The sequence below is a fragment of the Oncorhynchus masou genome, chromosome 13 (assembly GCF_036934945.1).
Source record: "Oncorhynchus masou masou isolate Uvic2021 chromosome 13, UVic_Omas_1.1, whole genome shotgun sequence".
In the NCBI taxonomy this organism is placed as follows: domain Eukaryota; kingdom Metazoa; phylum Chordata; class Actinopteri; order Salmoniformes; family Salmonidae; genus Oncorhynchus; species Oncorhynchus masou.
In genome coordinates this window covers 54111072-54129975 of record NC_088224.1, presented here as the reverse complement: position 1 = coordinate 54129975, position 18904 = coordinate 54111072, and the positions used below count along the sequence as shown (strand labels likewise).

The 18904-nt window shown below is 47.7% G+C and overlaps 1 protein-coding gene across 2 annotated transcripts in view; it reads left to right on the top strand.

Annotated features, from left to right (window-relative positions):
- LOC135552582 (cell adhesion molecule DSCAML1-like) overlaps positions 1-17701 on the top strand; it is a 174064-nt gene extending 156363 nt beyond the window's left edge. The window contains exons 23-34 of one of the 2 annotated variants that reach the window (XM_064984289.1): positions 412-529; positions 2393-2556; positions 2650-2748; positions 4895-5083; positions 8318-8605; positions 8939-9094; positions 10598-10628; positions 10896-11014; positions 11523-11675; positions 11917-12111; positions 12465-12800; positions 12987-17701. In XM_064984289.1, the coding sequence (XP_064840361.1) occupies positions 412-529; positions 2393-2556; positions 2650-2748; positions 4895-5083; positions 8318-8605; positions 8939-9094; positions 10598-10628; positions 10896-11014; positions 11523-11675; positions 11917-12111; positions 12465-12800; positions 12987-13495 (2357 nt within the window). In that variant the 3' untranslated portion in view covers positions 13496-17701. Of the gene's footprint in view, positions 1-411; positions 530-2392; positions 2557-2649; positions 2749-4894; positions 5084-8317; positions 8606-8938; positions 9095-10597; positions 10629-10892; positions 11015-11522; positions 11676-11916; positions 12112-12464; positions 12801-12986 lie in introns of both variants that reach the window. The other variant, XM_064984288.1, reaches the window with a different exon arrangement.
- The last annotated feature ends 1203 nt before the right edge of the window (positions 17702-18904 follow it).

The following is an 18904-nucleotide window of genomic DNA, read 5'->3' as shown; positions in this document are numbered from 1 at the left end:
CCCACTCAATACTGCATTCAGCCACGGCACAAGAGCACATGGGCACGAGCATTAAGACGTCAAGAGTGCAAAACACAGTGAGTGAGAGAGAGACGTGTGCGTACATGAGGCATGCAAACACAAACAGGTTCCATGTGAATGAAGACAGGCCATTGCTGGAGGATCCATCAGTCATATTCATTCATTTAGAGATGCTCCGTCTTTTATATAGTCTTTTCCTTTGTCACTGAAATGTGTGGGGTCCTGTTCCCTCAAACTGTACAGTGTATGTGCCTTGTTGGATTAAATGAAAATGCATGAAATGGACAAAAAGTTCATGAAGAATTAGCATTACTGTTGAGTAAATTTGAAAATCAGACCGATTACCTCTCAAAGCAACTCTTTCTCAACTGGTGTCACTCCCTCCCTCAGCACCAGCTAAGATCCTATCGTTCGGAGGTACAGTGACCACTCCCTGGATGAAGGAGGTGAGGCTACCCTGCAGCTCAGTGGGCGAACCCAACCCCACCATCAAATGGACTAAAGACAGGTGAGACCCTAACATCCTCAGCCCCTCCTCTCAGCCCCCCCCCCTCCCACCGTCACTACCTCCCTCCATGTCTGGAACCCCAACTCCACCATCCACTGGACCAGTGTTAAATCGGTGTTTACGTCAGTGTTCCCTCGCTCTCTCTCTCTACCTCTCTCTCTCTCTCTACTTCTCTCTACCTCTCTCTCTCTCTACCTCTCGCTCTCTCTCTCTACCTCTCTCTCTCTACCTCTTTCTCTCTCTCTCTCTCTCTCTCTCTCTCTCTCTACCTCTCTCTTTCTTTCTCTCTCTCTCTCTACCTCTCGCTCTCTCTCTCTACCTCTCGCTCTCTCTCTCTACCTCTCTCTTTCTCTCTCTCTACCTCTCTCTTTCTCTCTCTCTCTCTCTACCTCTCTCTCTCTCTACCTCTCTCTTTCTCTCTCTCTCTCTCTCTCTACCTCTCTCTCTCTCTCTACCTCTCTCTACCTCTCTCTCTCTACCTCTCTCTTTCTCGCTCTCTCTCTCTCTACCTCTCTCTTTCTCTCTCTCTCTACATCTCTCTCTCTCTCTCTACCTCTCTCTTTCTCTCTCTACCTCTCTCTTTCTCTCTCTCTCTCTCTCTCTCTCTCTCTCTACCTATCTCTTTCTCACTCTCACTCTCTACCTCTCTCTTTCTCTACCACTCTCTTTCTTTCTCTCTCTTTCTCTCTCTCTCTCTCTCTACCTCTCTCTTTCTCGCTCTCTCTCTCGCTCTCTCTCTCTACCTCTCTCTTACTCGCACTCTCTCTCTACCTCTCTCTTTCTCACTCTCTCACTCTCTACCTCTCTCTTTCTCTCTCTCTCTCTACCTCTCTCTTTCTCGCTCTCTCTCTCTACCTCTCTCTTTCTCACACTCTATCTCTCTCTCTACCTCTCTATTTCTCGCTCTCTCTCTCTACCTCTCTCTTTCTCTCTCTCTCTCTACCTCTCTCTTTCTCTCTCTCTCTCTCTCTCTACCTCTCTCTTTCTCTCTCTCTCTCTCTACATCTCTCTTTCTCTCTCTCTCTCTCTCTCTCTCTCTCTACCTCTCTCTTTCTCTCTCTCTCTCTACCTCTCTCTTTCTCGCTCTCTCTCTCTACCTCTCTCTTTCTCGCTCTCTCTCTCTCTACCTCTCTCTTTCTCGCACTCTCTCTCTCTACCGCTCTCTTTCTTGCTCTCTCTCTCTCTACCTCTTTCTCGCTCTCTCTCTCTACCTCTCTCTTTCTCTCTCTCTCTCTCTCTCTCTACCTCTCTCTTTCTCTCTCTCTCTCTCTCTCTCTCTCTCTCTACCTCTCTCTTTCTCTCTCTCTCTCTACCTCTCTCTTTCTCGCTCTCTCTCTCTACCTCTCTCTTTCTCGCTCTCTCTCTCTCTCTACCTCTCTCTTTCTCGCACTCTCTCTCTCTACCGCTCTCTTTCTTGCTCTCTCTCTCTCTACCTCTTTCTCGCTCTCTCTCTCTACCTCTCTCTTTCTCTCTCTCTCTCTCTACATCTCTCTTTCTTGCTCTCTCTCTCTACCTCCCTCTTTCTCGCTCTCTCTTCTACCTCTCTCTCTCTACCTCTCTCTTTCTCGCACTCTCTCTCTCTACCTCTCTCTTTCTCGCACTCTCTCTCTCTCTCTACCTCTTTCTCTCTCTCTACTGCTCTCTCTCTCTCTCTACCTCTCTCTTTCTCTCTCTACCTCTTTCTCTCTCTCTACCGCTCTCTCTCTCTCTCTCTCTCTCTACCTCTCTCTTTCTCGCACTCTCTCTCTCTCTACCTCTTTCTCTCTCTCTACCGCTCTCTCTCTCTCTCTACCTCTCTCTTTCTCTCTCTACCTCTCCCTCTCTCTCTCTCTCTCTCTCTCTCTCTCCCTCCCTCTATCTCAGTGAGGACACGGCCATCCCAGTGACTCTGGACGGTCAGAGGCTCATCATGGCCAATGGCACGCTGGTCCTGCGCTCGGTGAAGGCTGAGGATTCTGGGTACTACACGTGCACGGCCACCAACACGCTGGGCTTTGACACCATCATAGTCAACCTGCTGGTGCAAGGTGAGCCTCATCGCACTGGAGTCCCCCTCCTTTTTATGGGTCAACCAGTTGTGATGTAGTGTGCTGACCATGTGTGTCTGCCCCCCCCCGTAGTTCCTCCGGACCAGCCCCGTCTGACTGTCTCCACCACCTCCCCCACCTCTATCACCCTGGCCTGGATCCCCGGGGACAACGGAGGATCCTCCATCAGAGGTATTGACCAGTCTCGCTGTGTGTGAGCGTTTACATAAACATAGCTCACTCCTCTCTCCTGCGATTTACCCAACGCCTCTGCGCTTTCTCTTTCCTTTCCATCCCCATATCTACCATTCAGTCCCTGTGCCCCGTCTTTCCCCTCTCTCTCTCTCATTTAGTCTTTCCATTCATCCTCTGTCTCTCTCTCTCTCTCTGTCTCGCTCTCTCTCACCGTCTCTCTCTCTGCTTGCCCTCTGTCCATCTCTCCGCTCTGTCTCTTTGTTGCTTTGCGTACCAAGCTCTCTGTTTATTGACTGGTGGTCCACTGTTTTGGTTCCTAGTTAAGGAGCTGTCTCGTTGATTATCGGACTACCGTGCTGTTTGTGTGTGTGTGTTCAGTGTGTGTGCAATTGTCAGTGTGCGTATTAGTTCCGTGGGCTCTATTTTAACAAAACTAATGCAATGGAAAATCTGTAGGTGTAGGTGGGCCAAGGGCTTGGCCCATCAGTGGCCTAGTAGAGCGCGCGTTTGTCTCGTGTTCTGTAGGTTATTGATGGTCTTTGCATTGCCGTCCAATTTGATCCTCCTGGTCCATTGTCGATTGATGCCACAGTTTATTAAGTAGCGCTGAGGTGGGCTACAGTAACGAGTGATAGAGAAACGGTAGCCCACCTCAGCGCAAGCAAGCGTTGTTCGCTTGTGTACCATGCTATCTGTTTATTGACGTGGTGTCCACTCTGTTTTGGTTCCCAGTTAGGGGAGCTGTCTCATTGACTATCTTGACTACCTTGCGGTGTGTGTGTGTGTGTGTGTTCACTGTGTGTGCAATTTGCGGTGTGCATATTTGTTCAGTGAGCTCTGGTAAATTACCAATCTTAGCACTTAGGTTTGAAAATAGAATGCCGGATTGAACAGGTCGAAATTGCAAACGAGCGTGCATTTTGACAATTGCATTGGCTTGACAGCAGCCCCCCAAAAATAGAGCCCAGTATGCACACCTTTTCAACAGGCAGTCTATGATTCACTCCGCCTGTGTGTGTATTAGTGTATCTCTCCCTGGAAGTTTGTCTGTCCCGACGGATGTCCGTCCGTCTATGTCCGGCGCCTGGTGTGTCTCTCTGGCCATAAGGTGGCCTGTGGGACTGACAGTAGCTACCATGGTCATCGGAGTCTACGACTAATCCTGCCACCCTGTGCCATGTGATCGGTCCACTGATGACAGTGTAGACACAGACTCCCCAGTTCCGATCGGCGCTGAAGACGTGGATGTCGATTACAGCAGCCCCCCCGCACCTATCTGATTCAGAGGGGTTGGGTTAAATGCGGAAGACACATTTCAGTTGAATGCATTCAGTCAGGGGTGGTAGGGAGAGGGACACTGGTTGGCGTTATCCACTGTTTGTCTGGGAAAGTAGCAATAGCTCTAAAAGCACACTAAAAAGCCAGTAAGCTTTCTGCACAGGTCAATCCATCTGGCATGCCACCCTTTATTGTGCCATCTGCCAGAGAGAAAGAAAGACGGGCAGGGAGGGAGGGAGGGAGGGAGGGAGGGAGGGAGGGAGGGAGGGAGGGAGGGAGGGAGGGAGGGAGGGAGGGAGGGAGAGCATAAGAGAAGAGAGAGAGAGAGAGAGAGAGAGAGAGAGAGAGTTATAAACAGACTATAAATCCAAGGCAGCTGATTATGACTGCAGATGCCATATTGTGTTCTCATTTGCATATATGCCCGGTCAGCGCCGTCCCAAACCCAGCTGGGGGCTTCTGGGAAAGTAATGGCGGCATAGAACAGTCATGAATGCAGCCTTCTCCATCTGGATCTTTGGTAGTGGAAGAGATGTATGACGCGTCATCCCCCTCTGGTGTTATCCAGCGGTACTGACACTTTGAAATCTGAACCTGGCTGAATGAACCTTGCTGAGTATTGCAAAACTATTTGGGTATCTGGCGCGTTTTAATTGTTCAAGTGTTTACATGTAACGTGGTTGTTGTTGTTTTTTTCTCTATTTTATCTGAAGGTTGAAAAAAACAAACATCTGAAAATAAGAAAAATGTGCACTTATCATGGTGTGCGTGCGTGTGTGTGTGTGTGTGTGTGTGTGTGTGTGTGTGTGTGTGTGTGTGTGTGTGTGTGTGTGTGTGTGTGTGTGTGTGTGTGTGTGTTCCCCAGGTTTCGTGCTGCAGTACTCGGTGGACAACATGGAGGGGTGGAGGGATGTGTTCATCAGTTCCAGTGAGAGGTCCTTCAAGCTGGACAACCTGCGCTGTGGCACCTGGTACAAGGTCAAACTGGCCGCCAAGAACAGCGTGGGAGCGGGACGCATCAGTGAAATCATCGAGGCTAAGACCCACGGACGAGGTGAGGGGGAGAGGGTGGATCGGGGGATACAGGGACATGGGAGGGTTTAGTCGACAGGAGAGGCGAGGAGGGGCAGAGAGGGAGGAGCTAAAGTAGATGGTTACGGTTGTGAGAGGGGTGATGGTTATAGCTGTGAGAGGGGTGACGGTTATAGCTGTGAGAGGGGTGATGGTTATAGCTGTGAGAGGGGGGACGGTTATAGCTGTGAGAGGGGTGACGGTTATAGCTGTGAGAGGGGTGACGGTTATAGCTGTGAGAGGGGTGACGGTTATGGTTGTGAGAGGGGTGACGGTTATAGCTGTGAGGGGGCGACGGTTATAGCTGTGAGAGGGGTGACGGTTATGGTTGTGAGAGGGGTGACGGTTATGGCTGTGAGAGGGGTGATGGTTATAGCTGTGAGAGGGGTGATGGTTATAGCTGTGAGAGGGGTGACGGTTATAGCTGTGAGAGGGGTGACGGTTATTTGCTGTGAGAGGGGTGACGGTTATAGCTGTGAGAGGTGTGATGGTTATAGCTGTGAGAGGGGTGATGGTTATAGCTGTGAGAGGGGGGTAATGAGGGAGACAGGTACAGTGCCTTGCGAAAGTATTCGGCCCCCTTGAACTTTGCGACCTTTTGCCACATTTCAGCCTTCAAACATAAATATATAAAACTGTATTTTGTTGTGAAGAATCAACAACAAGTGGGACAGCAAACTCTCTCCAGAAGTTCAGTGAGGATCTCTGACTGATCCAATGTTGACCTAAATGACTAATGATGATAAATACAATCCACCTGTGTGTAATCAAGTCTCCGTATAAATGCACCTGCACTGTGATAGTCTCAGAGGTCCGTTAAAAGCGCAGAGAGCATCATGAAGAACAAGGAACACACCAGGCAGGTCCGAGATACTGTTGTGAAGAAGTTTAAAGCCGGATTTGGATACAAAAAGATTTCCCAAGCTTTAAACATCCCAAGGAGCACTGTGCAAGCGATAATATTGAAATGGAAGGAGTATCAGACCACTGCAAATCTACCAAGACCTGGCCGTCCCTCTAAACTTTCAGCTCAAGGAGAAGAATGATCAGAGATGCAGCCAAGAGGCCCATGATCACTCTGGATGAACTGCAGAGAGATCTACAGCTGAGGTGGGAGACTCTGTCCATAGGACAACAATCAGTCGTATATTGCACAAATCTGGCCTTTATGAAAGTGTGGCAAGAAGAAAGCCATTTCTTAAAGATATCCATAAAATGTGTTGTTTAAAACCTCTTGAAACTCCCCATCCCGGATCCGGGATTGTGACTAAGCCTCAGGCTCATTAGCATAACGCAATGTTAACGATTTCTGAAAATCGCAAATAAAATTAAAATAATGCGTTTGCTCTCAAGCTTAGCCTTTTCTTAACAACACTGTCATCTCAGATTTTCAAAATATGCTTTTGAACCATAGAAATTGACTAATTTGTGTAAGAGTATGCAAAGCTAGCATAGCATTTTGTGTAGCATGTAGCACGCAACATTTTCACAAAAGCCAGATAACCAAATAAATAAAATCATTTACCTTTGAAGAGCTTCTGATGTTTTCAATGAGGAGACTCCCAGCCACATACCAAATGCGCAGTGTTTCCTGAAAGCGTCTGTGTGTAGGAGAAATCGTTCCGTTTTCTACATTGCGCCTGGCTACCGAAACGAACCGAAAATGCAGTCACCTACAACGTGAAACTTTTTCCGGATTAACTACATAATATCGACCGAAACATGGCAAACGTTGTTTGGAATCAATCCTCAAGGTGTTTTTTCACATATCTCTTCATTGACATGCAGTTCTTGGAAGCTTGCTTTCTCTCTCTGCCCCATGGAAAAATACTGGCAGGTGACTTTTGCGCACCAATTTCGGCGCAGGACACCGGGCGGACACGTGGTAAATGTGGTCTCTTATGGTCAATCTTCCAACGATCTGCCTACAAATACGTCACAATGCTGCTGACACCTTGGGGAAACGACAGAAAGGGCAGACTCATTCCTCTTGCGTTCACAGCCATATAAGGAGATCATGAAAGACAGAGCCTCAAAAATCCTTGTCATTTCCTGGATGCCAAGTCATCTTGGTTTTGCCTGAAGCTCACGTTAAAGGGCACGCACAGAGAAGATATTTGTATTTCTGGACACGTCAGAGTGTTTTCTTTCGAACAGTAGCAATTATATGCATAGTCGAGCATCTTTTTGTGACAAAATATCTTGTTTAAAACGGGAACGTTTTTCTTCCAAAAATGAAATAGCGCCACCATAAGTGTAAGAGGTTAAAGTTTGTCGCAAGCCACCTGGGAGACACACCAAACATGTGGAAGAAGGTGCGCTGGTCAGATGAAACCAAAATTGAACTTTTTGGCAACAATGCAAAACGTTATGTTTGGCGTAAAAGCAACACAGCTCATCACCCTGAACACACCATACCCACTGTCAAACATGGTGGTGGCAGCATCATGGTTTGGGCCTGCTTTTCTTCAGCAGGGACAGGGAAGATGGTTAAAATTGATGGGAAGATGGATTGAGCCAAATACAGGACTATTCTGGAAGAAAACCTGATGGAGTCTGCAAAAGACCTGAGACTGGGATGGAGATTTGTCTTCCAACAAGACAATGATCCAAAACATAAAGCAAAATCTACAATGGAATGGTTCAAAAATAAACATATCCAGGTGTTAGAATGGCCAAGTCAAAGTCCAGACCTGAATCCAATCGAGAATCTGTGGAAAGAACTGAAAACTGCTCTTCACAAATGCTCTCCATCCAACCTCACTGAGCTCGAGCTGTTTTGCAAGGAGGAATGGGAAAAAATTTCAGTCTCTCGATGTGCAAAACTGATCGAGACATACCCCAAGCGACTTACAGCTGTAATCGCAGCAAAAGGTGGCACTACAAAGTATTAACTTAAGGGGGCTGAATAATTTTGCACGCCCAATTTTTCAGTTTTTGATTTGTTAAAAAAGTTTGAAATTTCCAATAAATGTCGTTCCACTTCATGATTGTGTCCCACTTGTTGTTGATTCTTCACAAAAAAATACAGTTTTATATCTTTATGTTTGATGTCTGAAATGTGGCAAAAGGTCGCAAAGTTCAAGGGGGGCCGAATACTTTCGCAAGGCACTGTATATTCATAGAATTCAATCCCACTTACCATATCACAATATTTCAAGACATTGTTAAAAACTGTTAAGTGAGAACTAACATCTTCCTGCCCCGCCTCTTCCAGAGCCCCAGTTCAATAAAGAACAGCCGGTGTTCACCCACGTCAACTCTACCCACGCCCGGCTCAACCTGCAGGGCTGGGCGAGCGGTGGCTGCCCCATCACGGCCGTGCTGCTGGAGTTCAGACCTAAGGGGAACTGGGCGTGGCAGAACGTGCGCACCAACGCCACGGCCGACGTGTTCCTGGCTGAGCTCCGCGAGGCCACCTGGTACGAGCTGAAGATGAAGGCGTGTAACAGCGCCGGCTGCGGGAACCAGAGCTCTCAGTTCGCCACGCTGGTCTACGACGGCAGTGAGTGCAAGCTGCTTTAATTACTCTGGCCTGTGTGGTCTGGTGGTTAGTGTTGCGGATTCTGACTCGGAGAATGCCAAGAGTGTGCAAAGCTGTCGTCTACATTGGAGAGTCTCAAATGTCAAATATATTTTGATTTGTTTCACACTTTTGGTTACTACATGATTCTGTGTTATTTCACAGTTTTGATGTCTTCACTATTATTATACAATGTAGAAAATAGTTAATAATAATAATGAGTAGGTGTGTCCAAACTTTTGACTGGTAGTGTATTTAAAACCTGATATAATGCCATATAACCTTGTCATGTAACCTGTTATATTTTCTAAGCAGGTACCATCCCTCCCATCAAGTCAGCGCGGCCGGAGGGCGACGACGTTAAGAAGCTCTTCTCCATCGGCTGCCCCGTCATCCTGGTCACTCTGGTCCTCGCCCTGCTCTTCATCATCCGCAAGAAACGCAAAGAGAAGAGACTGAAGAGACTGAGAGGTGAGGGAGGGAACGGGGGAGGGGGGGGTGAGGAAGAGAAGAGACTGAAACGACTGAGAGGTGAGGGAGGAAACGGGGGGTGAGGAAGAGAAGAGACTGAAGTGACTGAGAGGTGAGGGAGGAAACGGGGGTGAGGAAGAGAAGAGACTGAAGTGACTGAGAGGTGAGGGAGGAAACGGGGGAGGGGGTGAGGAAGAGAAGAGACTGAAACGACTGAGAGGTGAGGGAGGAAACGGGGGAGGGGTGAGGAAGAGAAGAGACTGAAGCGACTGAGAGGTGAGGGAGGAAACGGGGGAGGGGGTGAGGAAGAGAAGAGACTGAAGCGACAGAGGTGAGGGAGGGAATGAGGAGGGGGGTGAGGAAGAGAAGGGACTGAAGCGACAGAGGTGAGGGAGGGAACAGGGGAAGGGGGTTGAGGAAGAGAAGAGACTGAAACGACTGAGAGGTGAGGGAGGAAACGGGGGGTGAGGAAGAGAAGAGACTGAAGCGACTGAGAGGTGAGGGAGGGAATGAGGAGGGGGGGTGAGGAAGAGAAGGGACTGAAGCGACAGAGGTGAGGGAGGGAACAGGGGAGGGGGGGTGAGGAAGAGAAGAGACTGAAACGACTGAGAGGTGAGGGAGGAAACGGGGGTGAGGAAGAGAAGAGACTGAAGCGACTGACAGGTGAGGGAGGGAACGGGGGGAGGGGGTGAGGAAGAGACTGAAGCGACTGAGAGGTGAGGGAGGGAGGAAACGGGGGAGGGGGGTGAGGAAGAGAAGAGACTGAAGCTACAGAGGTGAGGGAGGGAACGAGGAGGGGGGGTGAGGAAGAGAAGAGACTGAAGCGACAGAGGTGAGGGAGGGAACAGGGGAGGGGGGTGAGGAAGAGAAGAGACTGAAGCGACAGAGGCGAGGGAGGGAACGGGGGAGGAGGGGGTGAGGAAGAGAAGAGACTGAAGCGACTGAGAGGTGAGGGAGGAAACGGGAGAGGGGGGCGAGGAAGTGAAGAGACTGATGCAACAGAAGTGAGGGAGGGAACGGGGGAGGGGGGGTGAGGAAGAGAAGAGACTGAAGCGACAGAGGTGAGGGAGGGAACGGGGGAGGGGGTGAGGAAGAGAAGAGACTGAAGCGACAGAGGTGAGGGAGGGAACGGGGGAGGGGGGGTGAGGAAGAGAAGAGACTGAAGCGACTGAGAGGTGAGGGAGGGAACAGGGGAGGGGGGTGAGGAAGAGAAGAGACTGAAGCGACAGAGGTGAGGGAGGGAACGGGGGAGGTTGGGTTGAGGAAGAGAGAGGTGTGGAGAAGAACTATGAGGTTGAGTAAGGGAGGGAGCGAAAGAGAGGAGAGGGGTGAGAAGAAAGATGGATCTGGGGTGAGAGAATGAAGGAGAGGTGTGGAGAAGAGACTGAGGGGTGAGAGAGAGAGAGTGAGCGGGAGGAGAGGACATTTTGGAGAGAGCGTAAGGAAGATCTGACTAAATTGTGCTCCTGCTGAAGCCCTGCTCTTTCTTTACGTTCCCTCTAGATGCCAAAAGCCTGGCTGAGATGTTGATCAGGTAATATAACTTATCTCTGCTGTTCCTCTGTTTACAGTTCATACCCCCGAGGGAAACATTCATACAACACACTGAAATTAACATTGTAGAAAACAGTGGTTACCTTACCTCTCCATACAGTAAATGTCTTAAAAGATGGAAAGATAAATCCTATTTCTGAAAAAGGGGATTTACGCTCTGTGTGTCTCTGTGTGTGTGTGTGTGTGTGTGTGTGTGTGTGTGTTTGTGTGTGCTCGCGCGTGTGTGTGCCTTGTGTCCCTGGAGCAGTAAGAATAACCGGAGCTTTGACACCCCTGTGAAAGGGCCCCCCCAGGGCCCCCGACTCCACATCGATATCCCCAGAGTCCAGCTGCTCATCGAGGACAAGGAAGGCATCAAACAGATCGGTCAGTGCCGTGTGTATATGTCTGTGTGTGTGTGTATATGTCTGTGTATGTGTGTATATGTCTCTGTGTGTGTATATGTATGTATGTGTGTGTATATGTCTGTGTGTGTGTATATGTCTGTGTGTGTGTATATGTCTGTGTGTGTGTATATGTCTGTGTGTGTGTATATGTCTGTATGTGTGTGTATATGTCTGTGTGTGTATATGTCTGTGTGTGTATATGTCTGTGTGTATATGTCTGTGTGTGTGTGTGTAGTTGTCTGTGTGTGTGTGTGTGTGTATATGTCTGTATGTGTGTGTATATGTGTGTGTGTGTATATGTCTGTGTGTATATGTCTGTGTATGTGTGTGTATATATGTCTGTGTGTGTTGCTGTATTTTGATGAGTGCCTACCTGATACGGATGTTATTACTCTTTTCGGCCTGCGCTATAATGCAAATGTGTGTTCATGAATGAGTATGACTCATCAGTCGTGAATAATTGTTGCTTCTGTCAACCCCTCTGCTAGGTGAAGACAAAGCCACCATCCCAGTGACGGACACAGAGTTCAGCCAGAATGTGAATCCACAGAGCTTCTGTACGGGCGTGTCTGTGCATCACCCCGCCCTCATCCAGAACACCGGCCCTCTGATTGACATGTCCGATATCAGACCAGGGACCAGTAAGTGGAGAGCCCTAACTGCCCTACATCGTAGAGTTCTATTCTATCTTGTCCCTTCCTTCCATCATTGCCTTCAACTTGCTGACTCTTGTGTTCTCCTCCCTTTCTCCCACCTCCTTCCTCCCTCTCCCCCTGTCCTTCCTCCCACCTCTCCTCCTTCCTCCCACCACTCCTCCCCTCTTCCACCTCTCCTACCTTCCTCCCTCTCTTCCCTCTCCTCCCTCCCTCTCTCCCCCGGTAGACCCGGTGTCGAGGAAGAGCGTGAAGTCGGCCCACAGTACGAGGAACCGCTACTCCAGCCAGTGGACCTTGACCAAGTGCCAGTCGTCTACGCCCGCCCGTACCCTCACCTCCGACTGGCGCACCGTGGGCTCCCAGCATGGCATCACCGTCACCGAGAGCGACAGCTACAGCGCCAGCCTCTCACAGGACACGGGTGAGCCTGGCATATCTTGCACACACGCACACTCATGACACACACACTTTCTTGTAACACACACACTCATGTTATATACACACACACAGTATTGACACATGCACACATACAGACATAAACGAAGGACACAAGTGAGCCACCCAAAACATAGGCTACATACACACACACTGTAGTGCAAGGAGATGGTGTAAGATTTGGGCATTTCATGTACAACACCAACTCTCTCTCTCTCTTTCTCTCTCTCTCTGTCACTCTCGCTCTCTCTGTCTCTGTTGCTCTCTCTGTTGCTCTCTCCCGCTCTCCCTCTCGCCCTCTGTCTCCCTCTCTCTCTCTCCCTCTCTCCTTGTCATCAGATAAGGGGCGTAACAGCATGGTGTCCACAGAGAGCGCGTCCTCCACCTACGAGGAGCTGGCGCGGGCCTACGAACACGCCAAGCTTGAGGAGCACCTGCAACACGCCAAGTTTGAGATCACCGAGTGCTTCATCTCCGACAGTTCCTCAGACCAGATGACCACGGGCACCAACGACAACGGCGACAGCATGACCTCCATGAGCACGCCATCCGAGACGGGCCTGTGTCGCTTCACCGCCTCGCCACCCAAACCCCAGGAATACGACCGCGGAAGACCTACCAACGTAGCCGTGCCAATCCCCCACCGCGCCAACAAGAGCGAGTGGACTGGCAAAAGTGAGTATGAGACCTGCCCTTGATTTGAATGATCCTATAGGTCGGTGTAATGTAAAGGCCTCTAAGCATGGTTAGGGTGAGCAGGGTTGATTGCTGTACTTTAGACACATACCGGTACTCTGACATATAACAAATGTGCCTGATAAAGATGCTTGTCAAATCCTCTCTTTCATCCCCTCATCCCAGGTGACTACTGTAACCTTCCCCTCTACATGAAGACAGACCCTTTCTTCCGGAAGCAGTCAGAGCTGCATGACCCGTGCCCGGTGGTGCCGCCCCGCGAGGCCCCTATCCGCAGCCTGGCCCAGCGGGCGTATCACACCCAGGGCCGCCACATGACTCTGGACTCCTCCAAGCAGCAGCAGGCTCTGACTGTGGGCCACGCAGGCCTGGCCGGCCTCAGCGCCTCAGGGGGAGCGTCAGGGGGTGGTGGTGGTGTAGGAGGGGCGACTGGAGGGCCGTCTGATGGTTCCAGCACCACCTCCCTGTCTCAGAGGACTCTCACCATGCCCGGTTCCTCCTCTTCCTCTGCCCAGAGCGCTGCTGCTGCCGCTACCGCCTCGGCCAGCGGGGGAGCCACGGGGGGAGACTCCAGAGACCCTCTGCTGGAGAGCAGCTCGTCAGGCCTGGGCAGACTAGAGAGACAGAAGCAGGCGGCTGGCGGGGCCTACTCGAAATCATATACACTGGTGTAGCTGGAGCCACTGGTGGAGATGTTGGAGCCTTGGGAAGGGTTAGGGGCCACACAGACACACGTACACACACCTGGCGCCTGCACTGTCAGGCCAGAGGGGCCGCTCGGCAGGGGCCAGATTAAGGTTTTTATAGCACAGGAGTTTGTCTTCTTTCTGCCAGTTTGTGTTTTCTCTGTCTATCCTTTTCTCTCTCTCTGTTTCTCTCTCTCTGTTTCTCTCTCTCTCTCGTTCTCTTGCTCTCTATATTTTTTTATTTGACCTTCCCTGGAAATAACTTGCCAAACGCAACATAATTGTAATATTTCTTTCTTCAAACTTTTTTTTCCTTCTCTCTCTCTCTCTCTCTCTCTCTCTCTCTCTCTCTCTCTCTCATATTACTGTTAAGACACCTCAGAACTTCTGCACAAACTACATTCCATGTGCACTTTCTTTTCTTGAATTCAGAACGGTAAACGAAAAGAACCAATATATTTAGAGTTTCACATGAACCTGTCTAGATGTTTTTAGGCTGTTTTACGTGTTCCTTTCTCATGTCTCTGAACAGAGAGTTCAGAGTTCATACGAGCAGCGCATTGCCACGGAAAGTGCTTCTGCATAAACCAGCAACCTTGTTGTCTGTCTCTGGTCCTCCAAAGCCATCCTGGTAGGGACTCACACAAACAGGCAACAGACTGTGTTTTCAACGACGATGTTGGAGGAGTCTCGGGGGATCCCCCCCCCCACGCAATTCATGACACGGTATAGAGTGTTGATGACTCTTTTATAGGACACCAGGAAACAGAGAGAGGGGGGAAAAACTGGAATCGTCTTCACACGAAAGATGAATCTGAACAGTTTTATTTCATTTTATTTGTTTTTTTTTCTCTTCCTCTTTTGGAATATATATATATACTCATGTGCATTAAGAGGGTAGAAGGGGTTCATCGAACCTTCACGAGCCTGCGTGTGTGCGTGTATATGTGTAGATATGTATACATGTGGCTGGCACACACCTGCAGTGGACCTTTCTAATCAATCTGTATGCTGACTCCTTGGCGGAGGCGCGAGTTTAAAAAAAAAAACGTCCATCTGCTACCGACAGTGTTTTGGGGACGATGAGGTCACGCTTTACGACGTCACATGTCGGTCTCTCCCTTCTGGACTTTGGTTGGCCCGGTGTGTTTGACACCGGCAGCATCGCCTTGGAGACGATGAGTTGATTTTGCCGTGCATTAGAGGTGCCACCTCTCCTCTTGGTCCTCTCTCTCTCGTTCTCTCCGTCCCTCTGAGGCAGGGAGAAGACCCTTTATTCTGTCGTTAACTTGCGCTTGGTGCCAGACACCCCCATTCCTTCATACTACCCCTCGGTCGACCCAAACCCCTGTAACCCTTCCCCACCACCCCACCACCCCACACCCCCGCCCTCCATACCCCACCCCACCCCATACAGTCTCACTGTGACCTTCTAGCACACTCTGCTAGGCAGACGGACATTTATGACAATAGTTGGGACTGACTGACCAATGGACTGCAGGACGACAGAAGGACTGACTGGTAAAAGATGAAACGGACCACAAGATGGATGGATGAACACGTTTCTGATTGAAACAGAGGTGAATATACAAACATGATAATGCAGCGAGGAGCATTGATTTGCAGGGAGAGATGGAAAGATGAGGCCGACCAAAGAGTCGTAAGTGTTTAGGGAAGGATGAAAGAGATGGCAGGTGAACATGAGTTGTTCTTATGAAATAAAGTGGTCTCAAGAATAAATATGTTGTCTATAAGCCCCCCCCTCCATCCCACTAAAATGTATTTCAACTTATTGTCGGGTTCTGTTGACGTTTCTCTATATATTTACATTATTCATTATAAACCCAAAGCTTAGCCCCATGACAAAGAAACGTCCCAAAAAAAAAAAAAAATTGCTCACAATATTTGCAATGGAACATTTCAAATCAGGGCTCTCACAATATATATATATAAAAAAATATATATACAATATTTGTTGTCAAAGATATGTACATATATATTTATATCTAAATATAAAGCAAATATATAACTATTGAATGAAGCAGAGAGATATGAAGTCATCGTAATTAAAAAAAGATATAGGAAAATATAAAAAGTGAGACAATCGCTCAGTTGGAAGAAGCCGTCGGTTAGGAGGAAGAGGAGAAAGTAGGCTGAAGAAGGAGGAATGGCTAGCACAACCAAGAAAGCTATAGATGGACGAAATGGAGAGCGGGCTACTGTATCTGAGGCCGAGTTTGGGAATGTGAACATTGATGTGAACAGGAGCACAACCACACCGAACATGCCATTCAGGATGCAAAGTGTCTAAGTAGTTAATGATGGGTAGGACCTTAAGCCAGTGAGGTCCGTTGCAAACTAATGCTGTCGATTTAGCGTTTTGTAATGGTCAGAATGGCTTGTGGTCTGTGAACCCAATGGCAGCCAGTGTGGTTACTGTGTCTAATAACATCAGACCTGTGGTTGATTTGGTTTGGAGTTGCCCCTGTGGTCCACTGTGGTGGAGAATAGACACTGCTGTAGTTTTGTGATCGGAATGTTTTTTTGTGATCGGTGAGGTAAAGTGTGTTCATTGCCCTCAGCACAACCCTCTTTTTAATTGTACTTGTGGAAAGGGTGAGGGACATCACTGACATGAGAAAGGAAGATTTCAGGGAACCCCTAATCGTTTATAAGTACTTGTACTGGATAGTTAGTGCGTAGCAGCTTCAGCACTGAGTCACTTAGCTGAGGCAACATCCACTGTTGATTTCAGCTCAGAGCCCAACCCTGGCACGCCTAACCCTGGCACATGGGGATTCAGGTAACTGTGGTGGGCAATGCCAAGGCACCAACCCACCTTCTTATTGTCTACGTCCCCAAATCTAAGGCCAACTTAGAAGCATGGCCCTACTTCAGGTGTTACGAGAGTACAAAGGGTGGAACCAAATGTAACCTGTTGTATTGCACCTTCCGAAGGTGTGTTCGTGTTGACACCCCCCATGACGTCTCATGACTGAACTTAGTGAAGACGGCACATAGTGACCTCTGTGTTTTGCCGTTGTCATTATGTCCCTGCACAGTATTCCTATTCAGGACATACATATAACTGTTATAACTGCTCATAACTGAGAACATTCACGCTCCCTGCCTGTTGCAGACAGGAACAGGACAGGGAGCATTTGCAGAGAGAAGACTCTTTCCTTTCCGTTGATATTATTATGGTACTGTTTATTTTTGCTTTGGCTTCCTTGGTTATGCAATGATCTTGAAACGGTTCGAGACACACAGTGGTGCCACGTGAAGTGGCAGGCCTGTCTAGCCAATTGAAATCAGGGACTCCCTATCTCCAACCAATCACAGGAAAAACTGTGTGTATATTGGGCGGGGTCAGGAATCAAACTCTCCCCAATCTACCCTAACTTTTGCCCCACCTATTTGACTAATCAGACCGACATTTACACCTGGTAATAACATGTGTCCTGTGATCAGATTTGTCTCAAAATGTCTACTCCAGCCCAATTTGATCGGGTATGACTGGACGTGACCAAAGATCCATTCCCAGGACACATGTTGATACCAGGACTAAAGGGGGTCTCAGAATCCCCCCCCCCTGCACCTCCTGCCACAACAGCATCGCTACCCCACTATTAAAGACTCTTGTACATAGCAAAGTGTTTTGTATAAATACGTACTATTTTCAACATCTCCAGATGAAACCAGGGCACAATGTAAACTTTGATTTAAAGTTATAACTTGAAACAGGAGAGGGTTAAAGAAAACAACTATAGAATTATAGCCCCACTGCTTACAATTAGAGTTTTGAATGAGGCAACAAACAGGACAATAGAGTGGACCACATACGGCTTTCACTATCGGTTCCTTTTTTTTCCAAGAGGTTTTGTTGAGTTCATTTTTGGGGGCCATTGATTGCTTTGTATTGATTTTCTTTCTTGTAGTATTTTTTCTTTTGTATTTCTTTTGAGGAGAAACGGCATTGCATGCTCTGAATATTTTGCTGGTTATAAAAAGGACAATGGAGAAACAAACAGGAGAAAGGGGTGAGGGGGGGGGGAGCATTCCTAAACTTTTATGGAAAAGTTGCTTCAATTTGCAATTGCTTGTTTAACTCTACCGTTTTTTTTTCTATGAAAACAAACAAAACCAGAAAAAGAGTACTCCAACACCTTGTGCAATAAAGCTATCTTTCTATGAGTCATGTCTTCCCTTTCCCATCCTTTCCTTTATGCTGGATCAAGGGGTGTATTTATTTGCACAGTGGAAAACGTTTTGAAACTAAAACGAGCAAGTCTTATTGAAAACCTCACAAGAATGATTGATTATACGGTAGGAAATAACACCAATGTGAAATTAGAGCAATCCATTACTTCGACACGAGGTTACAAAAAGAGAACTAATCCAGGATTACTGAGGGGTTTAATGGAGTGTGTTGGACGTATATGCTCTTTTACATTTTACAATCCATCTATTTGATACGTACTGTAATGCATACAGTACAATGTGCATGCTCTCGCACAGACGCTGACACACACACATGCAAACATACTCTCGCACATTTTATTTAACCTTTATTAAACTAGACAAGTTAGATAAAGAACAAATTCTTATTTACAATGACGGCCTAGGAACAGTGGGTGAACTGCCTTGTTTTGGGGCAGAGCGACAGAATGTTACCTTGTCAGCTCAGGGATTCGATCTAGCAACCTGAACCTTTCGGTTAATGGACCAACGCTCTAACCACTAGGCTACCTGCCGCACATAAATATCTTCACAAATACAAAACATGTCGATAAGCATATAAAGGACCTATGATTCATGTATACATATATTTTTAGTCACATAGTGAAACACAGGATGTGTGTAACATTTTGTCACTTAAATTAGTGATTGAATGTCTGTGTATGTATAATGTTTGACATGCATTACCAGTCAAAATGTCAGAGTTTATTCCAGAGTTTATTCCAGAATTCCAGAGATTATTTTGACTATGTTCTACATTGTAGAATAATAGTGAAGACATCAAAACTGTGAAATAACACATATGGAGTCATTGTATTAACTAAAAAAGTGTTAAACAAATCAAAAATATATGTTTTATTTGAGGTTCTTTAAAGTAGCCAACCCTGATGACAGCTTTGGACACTTGGCATTCTCTCAATCACTCTCCATGAGGTAGTCACCAGGAAAACATTTTAATTAACAGGTGTGCCTTGTCATAAGTTAATACGTGGAATTTCTTTCCTCAATGCGTTTGAGGAAATTCATTTGTGTTGTGACAAGGTAGTGGGTGGTATGTAGAAGATAGCCCTATTTGGTAACAGCTCAAATAAGGAAATAGAAACGACAGTCCGTCATTACTTTAAGACATGAAGGTCATTTCAAGAACTTGGAAAGTTT